Here is a 17,975-nt window from a genome sequence, read left to right on the forward strand (position 1 = left end):
TCTCTCTCTCCTTCCCCCTCTCTCTCCTTCCCCCTCTCTTTGCCCCTCTCTCTCCTTCCCCCTCTCTCTCATTCCCCCTCTCTCTCCTTCCCCTCTCTCTCTCTCCTTCCCTCTCTCTCCTTCCCCCCTCTCTCTCTCCTTCCCTCTCTCTCCTTCCCCCCCTCTCTCCTTCCCTCTCTCTCTCTCCTTCCCCCTCTCTCTCCTTCCCCCCTCTCTCTCCTTCCCTCTCTCTCTCCTTCCCTCTCTCTCTCTTCCCTCTCTCTCCTCTCCTTCCCTCTCTCTCTCTCCTTCCCCTCTCTCTCTCTCCTTCTCCTCTCTCTCTCTCTCCTTCCCTCTCTCTCTCTCCTCCCTCTCTCTCTCTCCTTCCCTCTCTCTCTCTCTCCTTCCCCCTCTCTCTCTCCTCTCCCTCTCTCTCCTTCCCTCTCTCTCCTTCCCCCTCTCTCTCTCCTTCCCCCCTCTCTCTCCTTCCCATACAGACAGACAAACTAAATATAAATTATAATAAAAATTATTTGTTCTTTTTCATAACAGCATGCCCTCAAAAAAACGTTACAGACTTGGACGCAACATTAACAAAAAACAAAGTTAAAGAACCACCTCCTGGGTGCTTAGGAAGAGTTCTTTCAATCCCAACAGTTTCATAAACAGTTTTATAAACATGGCAGAGGTTTCTTGATTTCCCTCAGCAACACCGGGTACTCCAAGCTAGTGAAGATATAAACCGTTTGTTTTCTGCCCACACATGTGACACAAGAGATGCAGTAACGCTGCTGAACAGGTCAAGGGGACTGGGCAGCAGTGCAACAGTCGACGTGCCCCCTACCTTTTCAGTCCACTGGAAGAGCTGATCTTCAGCCACGTAGCAGCTACACTGGCAGGCCAGGATCTGCAGTAACAGAAAGAGAAACGCATGGACAGCAAAAAGACAACAGTTTAAAGGAGGAGAACTTGTATTTATATAGCGCCTTTCACCACCAACAGCCGTCCCAAAGTGCTTTACAGTCAATGAAGTGCTTTTGAAGCGTAATCACTTGTACGTGGAGAAGTTTTACATCAGCACAAGTAGAGGGGGCAATGACCTTGGTAATTACTGGCTTGCAAGATATAAATTTGAAAACCAGTGACAACTACAGATAAAACAGAAATTGATGATGAGGATGGTGGTGCTAATTTTGTCATTTAATAATTTAAGACGTGGCTCAGTGGGTAACACCCTCGCCCGAGTCAGAAGGTAGCGGGTTCCAGTCCCACTCCAGAGACTTGAGCACAAAAATCTAGGCTGTCACTCCAGTGCAGTGCTGAGGGAGTGCTGCACTGTCAGAGGTGCCGGCTTTCAGATGAGACATTAAACCGAGGCCCCGTCTGCTCTCGCAGGGTGGATGTAAAAGATCCCATGGCACTATTTCGAAGAAGAGCAGGGGAGTTATCCCCGGTGTCCTGGCCAATATTTATCCCTCAATCAACATCACTAAAACAGATAATCTGGTCATTATCACATTGCTGTTTGTGGGAGCTTGCTGTGCGCAAATTGGCTGCCATGTTTCCCACATTACAACAGTGACTACACTTCAAAAGAACTTCATTGGCTGTAAAGCGCTTTGGGACATCTGGTGGTGGTGAAAGGCGCTATATAAATGCAAGTCTTTCTTTTTATTTCTCATGTATTTACAGCATTAACCATTTAGGATCCTGTTATTTAATGGATATTGGGATTCTGCTACATCTACTAAACAGCAGAATGCAATTGCTTCGAACCATATAAGGAGTAAATCCACTGCCAGGGGTTACACGGGACTTTACTCTGCACTCTCTGTGGCTTATTTCAGTCCATTTTCAACAACCCTCAGATTTAACAGGGTTTGATGTTGGCACTGAACCCGGCCCGACATCAATCGGCGTTCTTCGCCCAATATACAGTCCTCAGCACCGTCCCATCAGAGAGAGAAGGACAGGCAGGATTCCCACCGCTCGTCACTTGCTGCAAAGTGCACATTCAGACATCGAGCAAGGAGCGGATCAAATCCGACTGCGATCTCCTCTCCCACCCGCAGTCAAATCACTTACTGACGCCAACTGTCAAGGGTCGCGCATTGTAACTGCCCGAGTGACCCTATCAAAGCTTGGGTTAGTGCCTTCAGGAGAGGTGGGTAGAAGATTATGGGAGGAAATGTGTGGTGTGTATCACGAGTGTGGCCAACCCCTGTCATCACCGCGGTCAGTGAGCTTGGAAATACAATACCCGCCAGGTCAGCCACAGATCACTGGATCGATCTAGTGAAGGTTGAATTTGACGCACTTGAACGGGAATGAGAGACGCGTACAGTAGCATGGGCAACTCTGTTTTACACTCAAATTTCCTCAGATTCTCTGATATTCAACACAATTATTCAATCACAAAACAACACACCATTGGGTTGGATACCAGTCGATAGAGAAGACACGATGAATCTGTAGGAAACTGCTGATCTAAGGTGTCTGTTCCCTTAACTCTCTCATTCCACAGTGTAACAGCTCCAATAACTTCCCAAGTCCCAGAGCTTTGAACGAAGGAGTTCAGAAACCCTATTAAAACAAACAGCGTGGTCAATAATAATACCATTAATTCGGTCATTGCTGTACGTTGAAACACCGATGCTCAACAGACAAGGTAAATCAGGAAGTAGTGATCAGATAACTCCACACTTGGGTTTTCATGATTTTCAAAACGCATTCGATAAGGTGCCACACAAGAGGTTATTACACAAAATTAGGGCTCATGGGATGGGGTAATATATTAGCATCGATTGAGGACTGGTTAATGGACAGAAGACAGAGAGTAAGAATAAACAGGTCACTTTCAGGTTGGCAGGCTGTAACTAGTGGGGTGCCGCAAGGATCAGTGCTTGGGCCTCAGCTATACACAATCTACATCAATGATTTGGATGAGGGGAACCGACTGTAATGACATCATCGTGATGATACGAAGCTGGGTGGGAATGTAAGTTGTGAGGAGGATGCAAGGAGGCTGCAAAGGGATATAGATAGGCTAAGTGAGTGAGCAGGAACATGGCAGAGGGAGTATAATGTGGAGAAGTGTGAAATTATCCACTTTGGTAGGAAAAATAGAAAAGCAGAATATTTTTTACATGGTGAGAGACTGGGAAATATTGGTATTCAGAGGGATCTGGGTGTCCTTGTACACAAATCACAGAAAGTTAACATGCAGGTACAGCAAGCAATTAGGAAAGCAAATGGTATGTTGGCCTTTACTACAAAGGAATTGGAGTATAAGAGTAAAGGGGGGAAAAATTGGGTTGCTTTGCGCCTCCCGTTAGTGCCCTAAGAGGGCGCTAACAGGGCGCAAAGCAACTAGAGGCCGGGCGCGGTGCTGCCCACGCCTCCCGCGATATTCAGCGGGAGGTTAGCAGTGGTGCTAACCGGTAGCGCCCCAGGGCACTACGCCGCCGCCGATGACGTCATCACCGTGCGCAGCGCCCTGGCCACGATCTTCAGGAGCGCCCCGATTTACCGCCAGATGCTATATCCGACGGGGTCAGGGGAGCAATTTAAAGGTGAGGTGTGGGGCAGCCATTTTTGTTGCTGGCCGCCTGCCAGCACCTGCCAGCGCTCCGGTCCCCAGCCTCCTGAACACCCCCCGCCCCCCCCCCCCGCGGAGTGCCGGCTGCGCTCCAAGAGCCCGGCACTTCTCTTGAGTGTCGAGCTCTTTTGCCAGCACTCCCGATCCCCGGGGCCCAACTGGGCCCCAGATCGTGCTGCACAAGGCCCCTCCCCTGCAAGGCCTGCAATACCACGGTGCGGTATTGACTCACAGTGCCCCAAGAGGGATGTGGGGTGCTTCCAGTAGCGCTCCGCTTCCTTCTTGGGGCGCAACCACTCAATTTCCTGCATGGAGGTGCTAATTTTTTCGGGGCGCTAAGTTAGAGCCCCAAATGGGGCGCTCCCCAAATTTTAGCCCAAACATCTTGCTGCAATTATATAGGGCCCTGGTGAGACCACACCTGGAGTATTGTGTACAGTTTTGGTCTCCTTACCTAAGGAAGGATATACTTGCTATAGAGGGAGTGCAACAAAGGCTCACCAGACTGGTTCCTGGGATGGGGGGATTGTCCTGTGAGGAGAGATTGAGTAGACTAGGCCTATATTCTCTAGAGTTTAGAAGAATGAGAGGTGATCTCGTTGAAACATACAAAACTATTACAGGGCTTGACAGGGTAGATGCAGGGAGGATGTTTCCCCTGGCTGGGGAGTCTAGAACCAGGGGTCACAGTCTCAGAATAAGGGGTCGGCCATTTAGGACTGAGATGCAGAGAAATTTCTTCACTCAGAGGGTGGTGAATCTTTGGAATTCTCTACCCCAGAGGACTGTGGAGGCTCAGTCGTTGAGTATATTCAAGGCAGAGATCGATAGATTTTTGAATATTAAGGGAATCAACGGATGTGGGGATAGTGCGGGAAGGTGGAGTTGAGATAGAAGATCAGCCATGATCTTATTGAATGGCGGAGCAGGCTCGAAGGGCCAAATGAACTACTCTTGCTCCTATTTCTTATGTTTTTAAGACTGTAGGGACAAGAAAGCAGACCGAGGGGAGCGAGAAACAGACCGAGGGGAGCAAGAAACAGACCGAGGGGAGCGAGAAGTTTGCACAGTTCTAGAAAAAACTGCATTATAAGCAAGAGACGCTACGATTTCAGTATAGCAAGGATACTGGGAGGAGAAACTGCAGGGAGGAAGGTGCAGAAAAGCACTGGCAATAATGTAGTGATCAAACCAAGGGAGACACAAGATTGCGAGACAGGAGTTGGCGATCCGACAAGAACCCACCTGCACCTCCTACTTCACTCACCTACAGCATTATGTCCAACAGCAATTAGAAACGTTGAACAAGGGAGACTTCGCTCTGCCGGGCTTTCTGTTGACGTCCTGCTCTCTGAGCTCCAATGGATCGAAATCTCTCTGGTGGGGAAGACACAGGTACAATAAAACTACAGTGCCCGACCACGACCAGAGGAATAGCCACACTGTGACTGCAGATAAAAGCTTCATTGAGCTTCCAGATATTTCCTGAATAAATATCAACAGATCAGTGACGAGTGCAGGGAGGGATTGTTGGGATTGTATGCTCAGTCTAAATTTCTGAAAATAATGAAACCTGATCAACATTGATTAAAAGGGGCACACTGGCAAATTCCGACTCCACTTCAGCACTGACCAAAAGACAGAAAGGAAAACCTGGGGATGCTGGAAATCAGCAATAAAGAAAAAGGAAATGCTGGAAATACACGGCCGGTCCTGCAGCATCTGAAAGGGAAGAGCTGGGTTCATGTTTTGTGTGTGTAAACTGACCCCCGAAATGTTAACCTGTCTTTTCACTTTCAGATGCTGACGGACCAGATTTGCGTTCCCAGCATTCTCTCCTCTGGGGCTTCGAACCACTGCACTCGGCTAAAACAAAGCTCTGTTCGCAGGACTCCAACCAATTGTCCCCTCGGCTCTTTTATTAGCCCCATTATCAGACCCACGGGTTAATCCCACCATCAAACCAGGGATCAATCCCACCGACAGGCAGCGGGTTAATCCCCACGGTTCTGGGGGTTAATCCCCTCAGACCCAGTTAATCCCCACAGACCGGGGGTCAATCTCCACAGACCCGGGGGGGTGGGGGGGGGGGGGCGGGGGCTAACCCCACAGACTCTGGGTTAATCCCAGCAGACTCGGAGGAGTTAATCCCCATAGATGGGGTTAATCCCCACAGACCCGGAGTTAATCCCAACAGACTCTGGGTTAATCCCCACAGACCGAGGCTTAATCCCCGCAGACTGGGGGGTTAGTCCCAGCAGACCAGGGGGCTAATCCCCACAGACCGGGATTAATCCAAGCAGATCGGGGGAAATCCCTACAGACCTGGGGTCAATCCCAACAGACTGGGGGTCAATCCCAGCAGACCCGGGGTTAATCCCCAGAGACCGGGGGGTCAATTCCCAAAGACCCGGAGCTGAATCCCAACAGACCGGGGCTCAATCCCCACAGATCAGGGGTCAATCCCCACAGACCGGGGGGGCGTCAATCCCCACAGACCAGGGGTCAATCCCCACAAACCAGGGGGTCATTCCCCACAGACCAGGGTCAATCCCCACAGGCCAGAGGTCATAGAAACATAGAAGATAGGAGCAGGAGTAGGCCATTCGGCCCCTCGAGCCTGCTCCACCATTCAATGCGATCATGGCTGATCATCCAAATTCAGTACCCTGTCCCTGCTTTCTCCCCATACCCCTTGATCCCTTTAGCCTTAAGAAATATATCCAACTCGTTCTTGAATATATTTAATGAATTGGCCTCCACTGCCTTCTGGGGCAGAGAATTCCACAGGTTCACCACTCTCTGGGTGAAGAAATTCCTCCTCATTTCTGTCTTAAATGGCTTACCCCTTACCCTTAGACTGTGACCCCTGGTTCTGGACTCCCCGACCATCGGGAACATCCTTCCTGCATCTAGTCTGTCCAGTCCTGTCAGAATTTTATAAGTTTCAATGAGATCCCCTCTCATTCTTCTAAACTCCAGCGAGTATAAGCCCAATCGACCCAATCTCTCCTCATACGTCATTCCTGCCATCCCAGGTATCAGCCTGGTGAATCTTTGCTGAACTCCTTCCATGGCAAGAACATCCTTCCTCAGATAAGGCGACCAAAACTGCACACAATACTCAAGATGTGGTCTCACCAAGGCCTTGTACAACTGCAGCAAGACATCCTTGTTCCTGTACTCAAACCCTCTCGCTACGAAGGCCAACATAACATTTGCCTTCTTAACCGCCTGTTGCACCTGCATGCTTACCTTCAGCGACTGGTGCACAAGGACACCCAGGTCTCGTTGCACTTCCCCTTCTCCCAATCTATTGCCATTCAGATAATAATCTGCCTTCCTGTTTTTGCCACCAAAGTGGATAACCTCACTATATCCATGTTATATTGCATCTGCTATGCTTCTGCCCAATCACCCAACCTATCCAAATCATCCTGGAGTTTCTCGGCATCCTCCTCATAGCACACACGCCCACCCAGCTTTGTGTCGTCTGCAAATTTGGAGATATTACATCTGGTTCCCTTGTCTAGATCATTAATATATATTGTGAATAGCTGGGGTCCAAGGACCGATCCCTGCGGTACCCCACTAGTCACTGCCTGCCACTCGGAAAAAGACCCGTTTATTCCAACTCTTTGCTTTCTGTCTGCCAATCAGTTGCCCCCAATCCCATGTGCCTTAACTTTATACGCTAATCTCTTACGCGGGACCTTATTGATAGCCTTCTGAAAGTCCAAATACACCACATCCACTGGTTCTCCCTTATCTATTTTACCAGTTACATCCTCAAAAAATTCCAGTAGATTAATCAAGCACGATTTACCTTTTGTAAATCCATGTTGACTTTGTCCGATCCTGTCACTGTTTTCCAAGTGCTCTGCTATTACATCTTTTATAATGGACTCCAGCATTTTCCCCACTACCAAGGTCAGGCTTACCAGTCTGTAATTCCCTGTTTTCCCTCTACCACCTTTTTTGAATAGTGGGGTAACATCTGTTCCAGATTCCATCGAATGTTGGAAAATGATCAGCAATGCATCTGCTATTTCTACAGCCACTTCCTTAAGTAGCCTAGGATGTAGATTATCAGGCCCTGGGGATTTATCGGCCTTCAATCCCGTCAATTTCCCTAACACCATTTCCCTATAAATACTGATTTCTTTCAGTTCCTCCCTTTCATCAGACCCTATGTTCCCCGACATCTCTGGGAGGTTATTTGTGTCCTCCTTTGTGAAGACAGAACCAAAATATGTATTTGATTGGTCTGCCATTTCTTTGTTCCCCATTATAAATTCCCCTGATTCTGACTGCAAGGGACCTACACTTGACTTCACCAATCTTTTTCTCTTCACATATCTGTAAAAGCCTTTACAGTCAGTCCCCACAGACTGGGGGCGTCAATCCCCACATCCAGGGGTCAATCCCCACAGACTGGGTCAATCCCCACAGACCGGGGGTCAATCCCCAGACTGGGGTCAATCACACAGACCAGGGGTCAATCCCCACAGACCAGGGGTCAATCCCCAGACTGGGGCCAATCCCCACAGACAAGGGGTCAATCACCACAGACCAGGTGTCATTCCCCACAGACCAGGGGTCAATCCCCAGACTGGGGTCAATCCCCAGACAAGAGGTCAATCGCCACAGACCAGGGGTCAATCCCCACAGGCCAGGGGTCAATACCCACAGACCAGGTGTCATTCCCCACAGACCAGTGGTCATTCCCCACAGACCAGGGGTCAATCCCCACAGACCGGGGGTGTCAATCCCCACAGACCGGGGGTGTCAATCCCCACAGACCAGGGTCAATCCCCACAAACCAGGTGTCATTCCCCACAGACCAGGGGTCAATCCCCACAGACCGGGGTGTTTCTCGGCCTTGGGTCCGGGCCCAGGCCGAACCGACAGCGGCTGAAGCCCCAGCCCAACCCCGCCGGCCTCACCTGCGGCCCGCTAACTCTCTCCGGATCTGCTGATCCTCTTCGTCCTCCTCATCCTCGTCCACGGCCCGAGAGAAGACAGACACAACCTCGCCGAAAAACGTGGCCATGAGCCCCAGGCCTGCGATCCCGCCGCGGTCCCTGGTGCCGAGCTTCACCGACGCACCGCCAGAGGGCGCTGCCACCGGGCCCTGTAAATACTCACCACGACCGCCAGAGGGCGCCGCCACCGGGTCCTGTAAATACTCACCGCCACCGCCAGAGGGCGCCGCCACCGAGCCCTGTAAATACTCACCACGACCGCCAGAGGGCGCCGCCACCGGGTCCTGTAAATACTCACCGCCACCGCCAGAGGGCGCCGCCACCGGGCCCTGTAAATACTCACCGCCACCGCCAGAGTGCGCCGCCGCCACCCGTCTCTGTAAATACTCACTGTCGCCGCCAGAGGGCGCCGCCACCGAGCCCTGTAAATACTCACCGCCAGCGCCAGAGGGCGCCGCCACCGCGCCCTGTAAATACTCACCACGACCGCCAGAGGGCGCCGCCACCGCGCCCTGTAAATACTCACCGCCACCGCCAGAGGGCGCCGCCACCGCGCCCTGTAAATACTCACCGCCAGAGGGCGCCGCCGCCAGTAGCCAGGAGCTTGCAATCAGAAAAGCTCTGTCGTTTTGTAAGCATTATATGCAGATATACAAAAATACAATGAAAGTATGACTTGCATTTATACAGCGCCTTTCACGACCACCGGACATCTCAATGTATTTCACAGCCAATGAAGTACTTTTGGAGTAACAACAGAAAATGCTGGAAAAACTCAGCAGGCCAGGCAACATCCCTGGAGAGAGAAATAGAGTCAACGTTTCAGGTCGAAACCCTTTGTCAAGACTCAGTACTGCTAAAGTACTTTTGGAGTGTTGTCACTGTTGTAATGTGGGAAGCGCAGCAGCCAATTTGCACTCAGCAAGCTCCCATAAGCATCAATGTGATAATGACCAGATAATCTGTTTTTTGTTATGTTGGTTGAGGGATAAATATTGCCCAGGACACCGGGGATAACTCCCCTGCTCTTCTTCGAAATAGTGCCATGGGATCTTTTACATCCACCTGAGAGGGCAGACGGGGCCTAATCCTACTATCCAGCCTAATCCCACTTTCCAGCTCTTGGTCCGTAGCCCTGTAAGTTACGGCACTTCAAGTGCATATCCAAGTACTTTTTAAATGTGATGAGGGTTTCTGCCTCTACCACCCTTTCAGGCAGTGAGTTCCAGACCCCCACCACCCTCTGGGTGAAAAAAGTTCTCCTCAACTCCCCTCTAACCCTTCTACCAATTACTTTAAATCCATGCCCCCTGATTATAGGCCTCCCTGCTGAGTGAAATAGGTCCTTCCTGTTCAATCTATCTAGGTCCCTCATAATTTTATACACCTCAATAAGGTCTCCCCTCAGCCTCCTCTGTTCCAAAGAAAACAAACCCAGCCTATCCAATCTTTCCTCATAGCTAAAATTCCCCAGTCCTGGCAATATCCTCGTAAATCTCCTCTGCATCCTCTCTAGTGTAATCACATCTTTCCTGTAATGTGGTGACCAGAACTGCACGCAGTACTCTAGCTGTGATCTGGACTTGGGTATACGGGGTATGATTTGAAAGTTTGCAGATGACACGAAACTTAGAAATGTAGTAAACAATGAGGAGGATAATAGCAGAGCTCAGGAGGAATAGGCAGACTTGTGATGTAGGCAGACATGTGGCAGATTAAATTTAATGCAGAGAAGTGTGAAGTGATGGATTTCTACTGAAGGAAGAATAAGGAGAGGCAATATAAACTAAATGGTACAATTTTAAAGTGGGTGCATGAAGAGAGAGACCTGGGGGTGTACTCACACAAGTCTTTGATGGTGGCAGGACAAATTGATGAGGCTGTTAAAAAAGAATATGGGATATTGGGCTTTATAAATAGAGGCATAGAGTGCAAAAGCAAGGAAGTTGTGCTAAACTTTTATAAATCACTGGTTAGCTCGCAGCTGGAGTATTGTGTCCAATTTTGGGCACCAGACTTTAGGAAGGATGTCAAAGTCTTGGAGCAGGTGCAGAGGAGATTGACTAGAATGGTGCCAGGGTTGAGGAACTTCCGTTATATGGAGAGACTAGAGAAGCAGAAATTGTTCTCCTTAAAGCAGAGAAGGTTAAGGGGAGATTTAATAGAAGTGTTCAAAATTCTGAAGGGTTTTGATAGTGGAAATAGTTTCTCCTTATTTAACCTGTCAGAAGGGTGGGTAACCAAAGAATACAGATTTAAGATAACAACAGAAAATGCTGGAAAAACTCAGCAGGCCAGGCAACATCCGTGGAGAGAGAAATAGAGTCAATGTTCGTCAGGACTGAAAAAACACAGGAAATGAAACAGATTAAAAGGCCAGTTTGGGGGCTGGGAAATGGGGATGAGAGAACAAGAGAGGTGAAGAGACATTAAGAGGTAAAATGATGTGGCTGTGAAACCGACTCTTGGCAGATACCTGCTCAAACACGAGAAGGGAAACTGAAAGTAATGAAGATGAACAAGGTTGAAGAGCCAAACGGAGATCCCGTCGAAGAGAAGAGCAGAACTTCTTCAAGGTAGGCATTCCTGGAAGAGGTGTGGCAGTGAACCAAACACTAATACGATAGCAAAATACTGCCGCTGCTGGAAATCTGAAATAACAACAGAAAATGCTGGTCATTGGCAAAAGAACCAGGGAATGAGAATTGTTTTTATGCAGTGAGTTATGACAACCTGGAAATACACTGCCTGAAAGGGTAGTGGGAGCAGATTAAATAGTAACTTTCATAAGCAAATTGGATATATACTTGAAAAGGAAAGATTTGCCGGGCTACGGGGAAAGAGCAGGGGAGTGCGACTAATTGGAGAGCTCTTTCAAAGAGCCGGCACAGGCACGATGGACCGAATAAGCTCCTTCCGTGCTCTATGATTTACTAAAGCATACAGATTATATACACAATTCACCCATGTATACTCATATACACATATATGGTAACCATATTTAAACAACTAACGGAAGGAGGAGGCTCCATGAACATCCTCAATGATGGTGGAGCCCAGCACGCGAGTGCAAAATACAAAGCTGAAGTGTTTGCAACTATCTTCAGCCAGAAGTGCCAAGTGGATGATCCATATTGGCCTCCTCCTGAGGTCCCCACCATCACAGAAGCCAGTCTTCAGCAAATTCAATTCACTCTATGTGATATCACTGAGCGCACTGGATACAGCAAAGGCTATGGTCTCCGATAATATCCCAGCTGTCGTGCTGAAGACTCGTGCTCCAGAACTAGCCACGCCTCTAGCCAAGCTGTTCCAGTACAGCTACAACACTGGCATCTGCCCAACAATGTGGAAAACTGCCCAGGTACGTCCTGTCCACAAAAAGCAGGACCAATCCAATCTAGCCAATTACTGCCCCATCAGTCTACTCTCAATCAGCAGCAAAGTGATAGAAGGTATCGTCGACAGTGCTATCAAGTGGCACTTACTCACCAATAACCTGCTCACCGATGCGCAGTTTGGGTTCCGCCAGGACCACTCGGCTCCAGATCTCATTACAGCCTTGATCCAAAAATGGACAAAAGAGCTGAATTGCAGAGGTGAGCTGAGAGTGACTGCCCTTAACATCAAGGCAGAATTTGACCAAGTGTGGCATCAAGGAGCCCTAGTAAAATTGAAGTCAGTGGGAATCGGGGGGGGGGGAAACGCTCCACTGGCTGGAGTCATATCTAGCACAAAGGAAGATGTTGGAAGTTAATCACCTCAGCCCCAGGCCATCGCTGCATGAGTTCCTCAGGGTAGGGTCCTAGGCCCAAACATCTTCAGCTGCTTTGTCAATGACCTTCCCTCCATCATAAGGTCAGAAGTGGGGATGTGCGCTGATGATTGCAGTTTCATTCGCAAATCCTCAAACATGGCCACAGTAAATAATAATTCTAATAGGTCTAAGAGCGTTAAAAAAGCAAGCCTGAAGGCTTTGTGTCTTAATGCAAGGAGCATTCGTAATAAGGTGGATGAATTAGCTGCGCAAATAGAGGTAAATGAATATGATTTGATTGGGATTACGGAAACATGGCTCCAGGGTGGCCAAGGCTGGGAACTCAACATCCAGGAAAGATAGGCAAAAAGGAAAGGGAGGTGGGGTAGCGTTGTTGGTTAAAGAGGGGATTAACACAATTGTAAGGAAGGATATTAGCTCTGATGATGTGGAATCTGTATGGGTAGAACTGAGAAATACCAAGGGGCAGAAAATGTTAGTGGGAGTGGTATATACACCTCCAAACAGTAATGCGGAGGTTTGGGATGGCATTAAAAGGGAAATCAGAGAAGCGTGCAATAAGGGCACAGCAGTCATCATGGGTGACTTTAATCGACATATAGATTGGGCTAACCAAATTAGTAACAATACTGTGGAAGAGGAATTCCTGGAGTGTTTACGGGATGGTTTCCTGGACTAATATGTCAAGGAACCAAATAGAGATCAGGCCATCTTAGACTGGGTATTATGTAATGAGAAAGGATTAATTAGCAATCTTGTTGTACGAGGCCCCTTGGGTCGGAGCGATCATAATATGATAGAATTCTTCATTAAGATGGAGAGTGAAGTGGTTGACTCAGAGACTAGGGTCCTGAATTTAAATAAAGAAAACTACGATGGTATGAGGCGTGAGTTGGGTAGGATTGATTGGGGAATGTCACTCAAAGGGTTGATGGTGGATAGGCAATGGCAAACATTCAAAGACCGCATGGATGAACTACAGAATTTGTTCATCCCAGTTTGGCATAAAAATAAAACAAAAAAGGTGACTCAACCGTGGCTAACAAGGGAAATTAGGGATAGCATAAGATCCAAGGAGAGGACATATAAATTGGCCAGAAATAGCAGTAAACCTGAGGATTGGGAGCAGTTTAGGATTCAACAAAGGAGGACAAAGGGATTAATTAAGGGGAAAATAGAATATGAGGGTAAGCTTGCAAGGAACATAAAAACTGACTGTAAAGCTTTTATAGATATGTGAAGAGAAAAAGATTGGTGAAGTCAAGCGTAGGTCCCTTGCAGTCAGAATCAGGGGAATTTATAACGGGGAACAAAGAAATGTCTGACCAATTAAATACATAGTTTGGTTCTGTCTTCACAAAGGAGGACACAAATAACCTCCCAGAGATGTCAGGGAACATAGGGTCTGATGAAAGGGAGGAACTGAAAGAATTCAGTATTTGTAGGGAAATGGTGTTAGGGAAATTGACGGGATTGAAGGCCGATAAATCCCCAGGGCCCGATTATCTACATCCTAAGGTACTTAAGGAAGTGGCCCTAGAAATAATAGATGCATTGCTGATCATCTTCCAACATTCGATGGAATCTGGAACAGTACCCATGGATTGGAGGGTAGCTAATGTTACCCCACCATTCAAAAAAGGTGGTAGAGAGAAAACAGGGAATTACAGACCGGTAAGCCTGACATCAATAGTGGGGAAAATGCTAGAGTCCATTATAAAAGATGTAATAGCAGAGCACTTGGAAAACAGTGACAGGATCAGACAAAGTCAACATGGATTTACAAAAGGTAAATCGTGCTTGACTAATCTACTGGAATTTTTTGAGGATGTAACTGGTAAAATAGATAAGGGAGAACCAGTGGATATGGTGTATTTGGACTTTCAGGCGGCTTTCGATAAGGTCCCGCATAAGAGATTAGCGTGTAAAGTTAAGGCACATGGGATTGGGGGCAAGGTATTGACTTGGATAGAAAACTGGTTGGCAGACAGAAAGCAAAGAGTTGGAATAAACGGGTCTTTTTCCGAGTGGCAGGCAGTGACTCGTGGGGTACCGCAGGGATCGGTCCTTGGACCCCAGCTATTCACAATATATATTAATGATCCAGACAAGGGAACTAGATGTAATATCTCCAAGTTTGCAGACAACACAAAGTTGGGTTGGTGTGTGTGTGCTATGAGGAGGTTTGGACAGGTTGGGTGATTGGGTAGAAGCATGACAGATGCAATATAACGTGGATAAATGCGAGGTTATCCACTTTGGTGTCAAAAACAGGAAGGCAGATTATTATCTGAATGGCAATAGATTGGGAGAAGGGGAAGTGCAACGAGACCTGGGTGTCCTTGTGCACCAGTCGCTGAAGGTAAGCATGCAGGTGCAACAGGCGGTTAAGAAGGCAAATGGTATGTTGGCCTTCATGGCAAGAGGGTTTGAGTACAGGAACAAGGATGTCTTGCTGCAGTTGTACAGGGCCTTGGAGAGACCACATCTTGAGTAGTGTGCGCAGTTTTGGTCGCCTTATCTGAGGAAGGATGTTCTTGCCATGGAGGGAGTTCGGCGAAGATTCACCAGGCTGATAGCTGGGATGGCAGGAATGACGTATGAGGAGAGATTGGGTCAATTGGGCTTATACTCGTTGGAGTTTAGAAGAATGAGAGGGGATCTCATTGAAACTTATAAAATTCTGACAGGACTGGACAGACTAGATGCAGGAAGGATGTTCCCGATGGTCAGGGAGTCCAGAACCAGGGGTCACAGTCTAAGGATAAGGGGTAAGCCATTTAAGACAGAAATGAGGAGGAATTTCTTCACCCAGAGAGTGGTGAACCTGTGGAATTCTCTACCACAGAAAGCAGTAGAGGCCAATTCATTAAATATATTCAAGGAGTTGGATATATTTCTTAAGGCTAAAGGGATCAAGGGATATGGGGAGAAAGCAGGGACAGGGTACTGAATTTGGATGATCAGCCATGATCGCATTGAATGGCGGAGCAGGCTCGAGGGGCCGAATGGCCTACTCCTGCTCCTATCTTCTATGTTTCTATGAAGCAATCTATGCCTACATGCAGTAAGACCAGGACGACATTCAGGCTTGGGCTGATAAGTGGCAAGTAACATTCACGCCACACAAGTGCCAGGCAATGACTATCTCCAACAAGCAAGAGTCTAACCACCGCCCCTTGACATTCAACGACATTACCATCGCCGACCCCCCCACCATCAACATCCTTGGGGTCACCATTGACCAGAAACTTAACTGGACCGGCCACATAAATACTGTGGCAACAAGAGCAGGTCAGAGGCTGGGTATTCTGCGGCAAGTGTTTCACCTCCTGACTCCCCCAAAGCCTTTCCATCATCTACAAGGCACAAGTCAGGAGTGTGATGGAATACTCTCCACTTGCCTGGGGAAGTGCAGCTTCAATTACACTCAAGAAGCTCAACACCATCCAGGACAAAGCAGTCCACTTGATTGGCACCCCATCCACCACCTTAAACATTCACTCCCTCCGCCACCGGTGCACCGTAGCTGCAGTGTGCACCATCTACAAGATGCACTGCAGCAACTCGCCAAGGCTTCTTCGGCAGCACCTCCCAAACCCACGGCCTTTACCACCTAGAAGAACAAAGGCAGCAGGCACCATCACCTGCAAGTTCCCCTCCAAGTTATAGACCATCCTGACTTGGAAATATATCGCTGTTCCTTCATCATCGCGGAGTCAAAACCCTGGAACTCCCTCCACAACAGCACTGTGGGAGTACCTTCACCACACAGACTGCAGCGGTTCAAGGTGACGGCTCACCACCACCTTCTCAAGGGCAATTAGGGATGGGCAATAAATGCTGGCCTTGCCAGCGATGCCCACATCCCAGGGATTAATTTTTTTTTAAATTTCCCCATTTAAAAAATTGCTAAAGAAGTCAAAAGCCTTTAGAATATGGAAGTTCAATCTCCTTTGTTGGAGTAATAAATTAGATTGAAATATCATAAGAGCAAACTCCAGGAACTATATTATAATATATATATATATTAAAGAACAAAATGGACTAACCACTGCTTATTTCCAACCCTTCTTCAAAAGTTGATCAATACGCAAACCTTTTGTTTCCTCATTCAATCGCAAATTTACATTGTTTCGAAAATTTGTGCAAAACTGTGAATTTGTGACATTTTTTCCCCAGATTTAAATAGCCACTTCCTGGACTTTAGGAGTCAGCCATAGACCAGTTGTAGCAATCTCCACTCAAAGTCAGAATGTTATGGGCTCAAGTTCCACTGCAGAGACTTGAGCACATAATCTAGGCTGATGCTTCTGTCCAGTACTGAGGGAGTACTGCACTGTCAGAGGTGCCATCTTGCAGATGAGATGTTAAACCAGGTCTCTATCTCCCCTCTCAGGTGGACGTAAAAAATCCCGCAGCACTATTCGAAGAAGAGCTGGTGAGTTCTCCTAGCTAAAACATATCCCTTCAACCAACATCATCAAAAATTGATTATCTGGTCATTCATCTCATTGCTGTTCCTGGGACCTTGCTGTGTGCACATTGGCTGTAACATTTGTCTACATAACAAGTGACTACACAGCAAAAAAAATTGTGTGTAAAGCACTTGTGGACATCCTTAGAACATGAAAGGCGGTATATAAATGCAATGCTGGGAAGCCTGGGGGATGAGGGATGGGAGGAGGGGATGATGGACATGGGACAAAACAGAACCTTCATCTGCCACTGCGATAAATCCTGACCTCATCAGGAATCCCAGGATCAAGTTACTTTTTAAAATGTAGTTTTGATTGCACTTGGTTAGGCAAACAAAATTGTAGAGTACGCATTATTTTACACTTGTGAAGTGGGAGGGGAAAGTCACATCATTTTCTGTTTCCTTAGGATCGTCTCCATTGAAGTGAAATTACATATCCATTAAATAAGGAACATCCAACTGAAGCTACATATTGTAAAATTAATGTTCCCCTGCCAACAGACATCACATTGGCCCAGCTATATTTTGCAAATAGGACATCTTGCAGTGGAGTATGAAAAGGACAATCTGAGCTCAGAGCAATTTGTATCTGCTGGCGTTACTCTGGTCACATACAAACAGGAGCATTTTGAGCAGCCACCATTTCATTTTGGGTGAAAGACCAAGACCCATAATGGAAGACACCACCGAGGCAGTGAAGAGTAGAGAAAGCAAAATAAATCATTATGTAGAAATTAATAACAAGTAGGAAGAAAACACTGAAGCATACCTGCCAGCCTAGAAAATGAGCAAAAGCTGACCAACAGCTTGAAAAATGCTGACAAATCAAGAACGACCCTAATTATAAATGTATATGTAAAAACAAGTCATTACATGGGTCACAATGTAGGAACCTGCTTCTTTTTCTTCCCTCACTTGGAGGAAAACAAAATGTAAGTACATGAAAGGAGGGGAATTACAAATACTGAAACTACAAAAAAATATTTTCCAGGTGTGTCTGGGCCATTCTAGTCAGTGCTGTGCACATAAAATTCTGCACACTGCTGAAATAGCCACCCATGTGCACCCCACCTTGTAGCACATTTCTCAGGGAGGAGTGCTGGTCAAAGCACATACAAACTTTTATTAAAGTTAACCAGAATGCATTATTTTTAA

At 47.4% G+C, this 17,975-nt stretch overlaps 1 protein-coding gene across 1 annotated transcript; it reads right to left on the reverse strand.

Annotated features, from left to right (window-relative positions):
• Nucleotides 1-667: 667 nt before the first annotated feature.
• Nucleotides 668-8,700, reverse strand: LOC147107827 (proteasome assembly chaperone 1-like). The gene is made up of 4 exons (XM_086007168.1): nt 8,524-8,700; nt 4,845-4,954; nt 2,408-2,562; nt 668-886 (listed from the first exon to the last, which is right to left on the reverse strand). The coding sequence occupies exons 1-4, from the start codon at nt 8,628-8,630 to the stop codon at nt 683-685; spliced, it is 576 nt and encodes a 191-aa protein (XP_085863294.1). The 5' UTR covers nt 8,631-8,700; the 3' UTR covers nt 668-682.
• Nucleotides 8,701-17,975: the final 9,275 nt, after the last annotated feature.

The sequence above is a fragment of the Somniosus microcephalus genome, chromosome 14 (genome assembly GCF_052327205.1).
Source record: "Somniosus microcephalus isolate GS21.2 chromosome 14, FLI_Smic_1.0, whole genome shotgun sequence".
Classification (NCBI taxonomy): domain Eukaryota; kingdom Metazoa; phylum Chordata; class Chondrichthyes; order Squaliformes; family Somniosidae; genus Somniosus; species Somniosus microcephalus.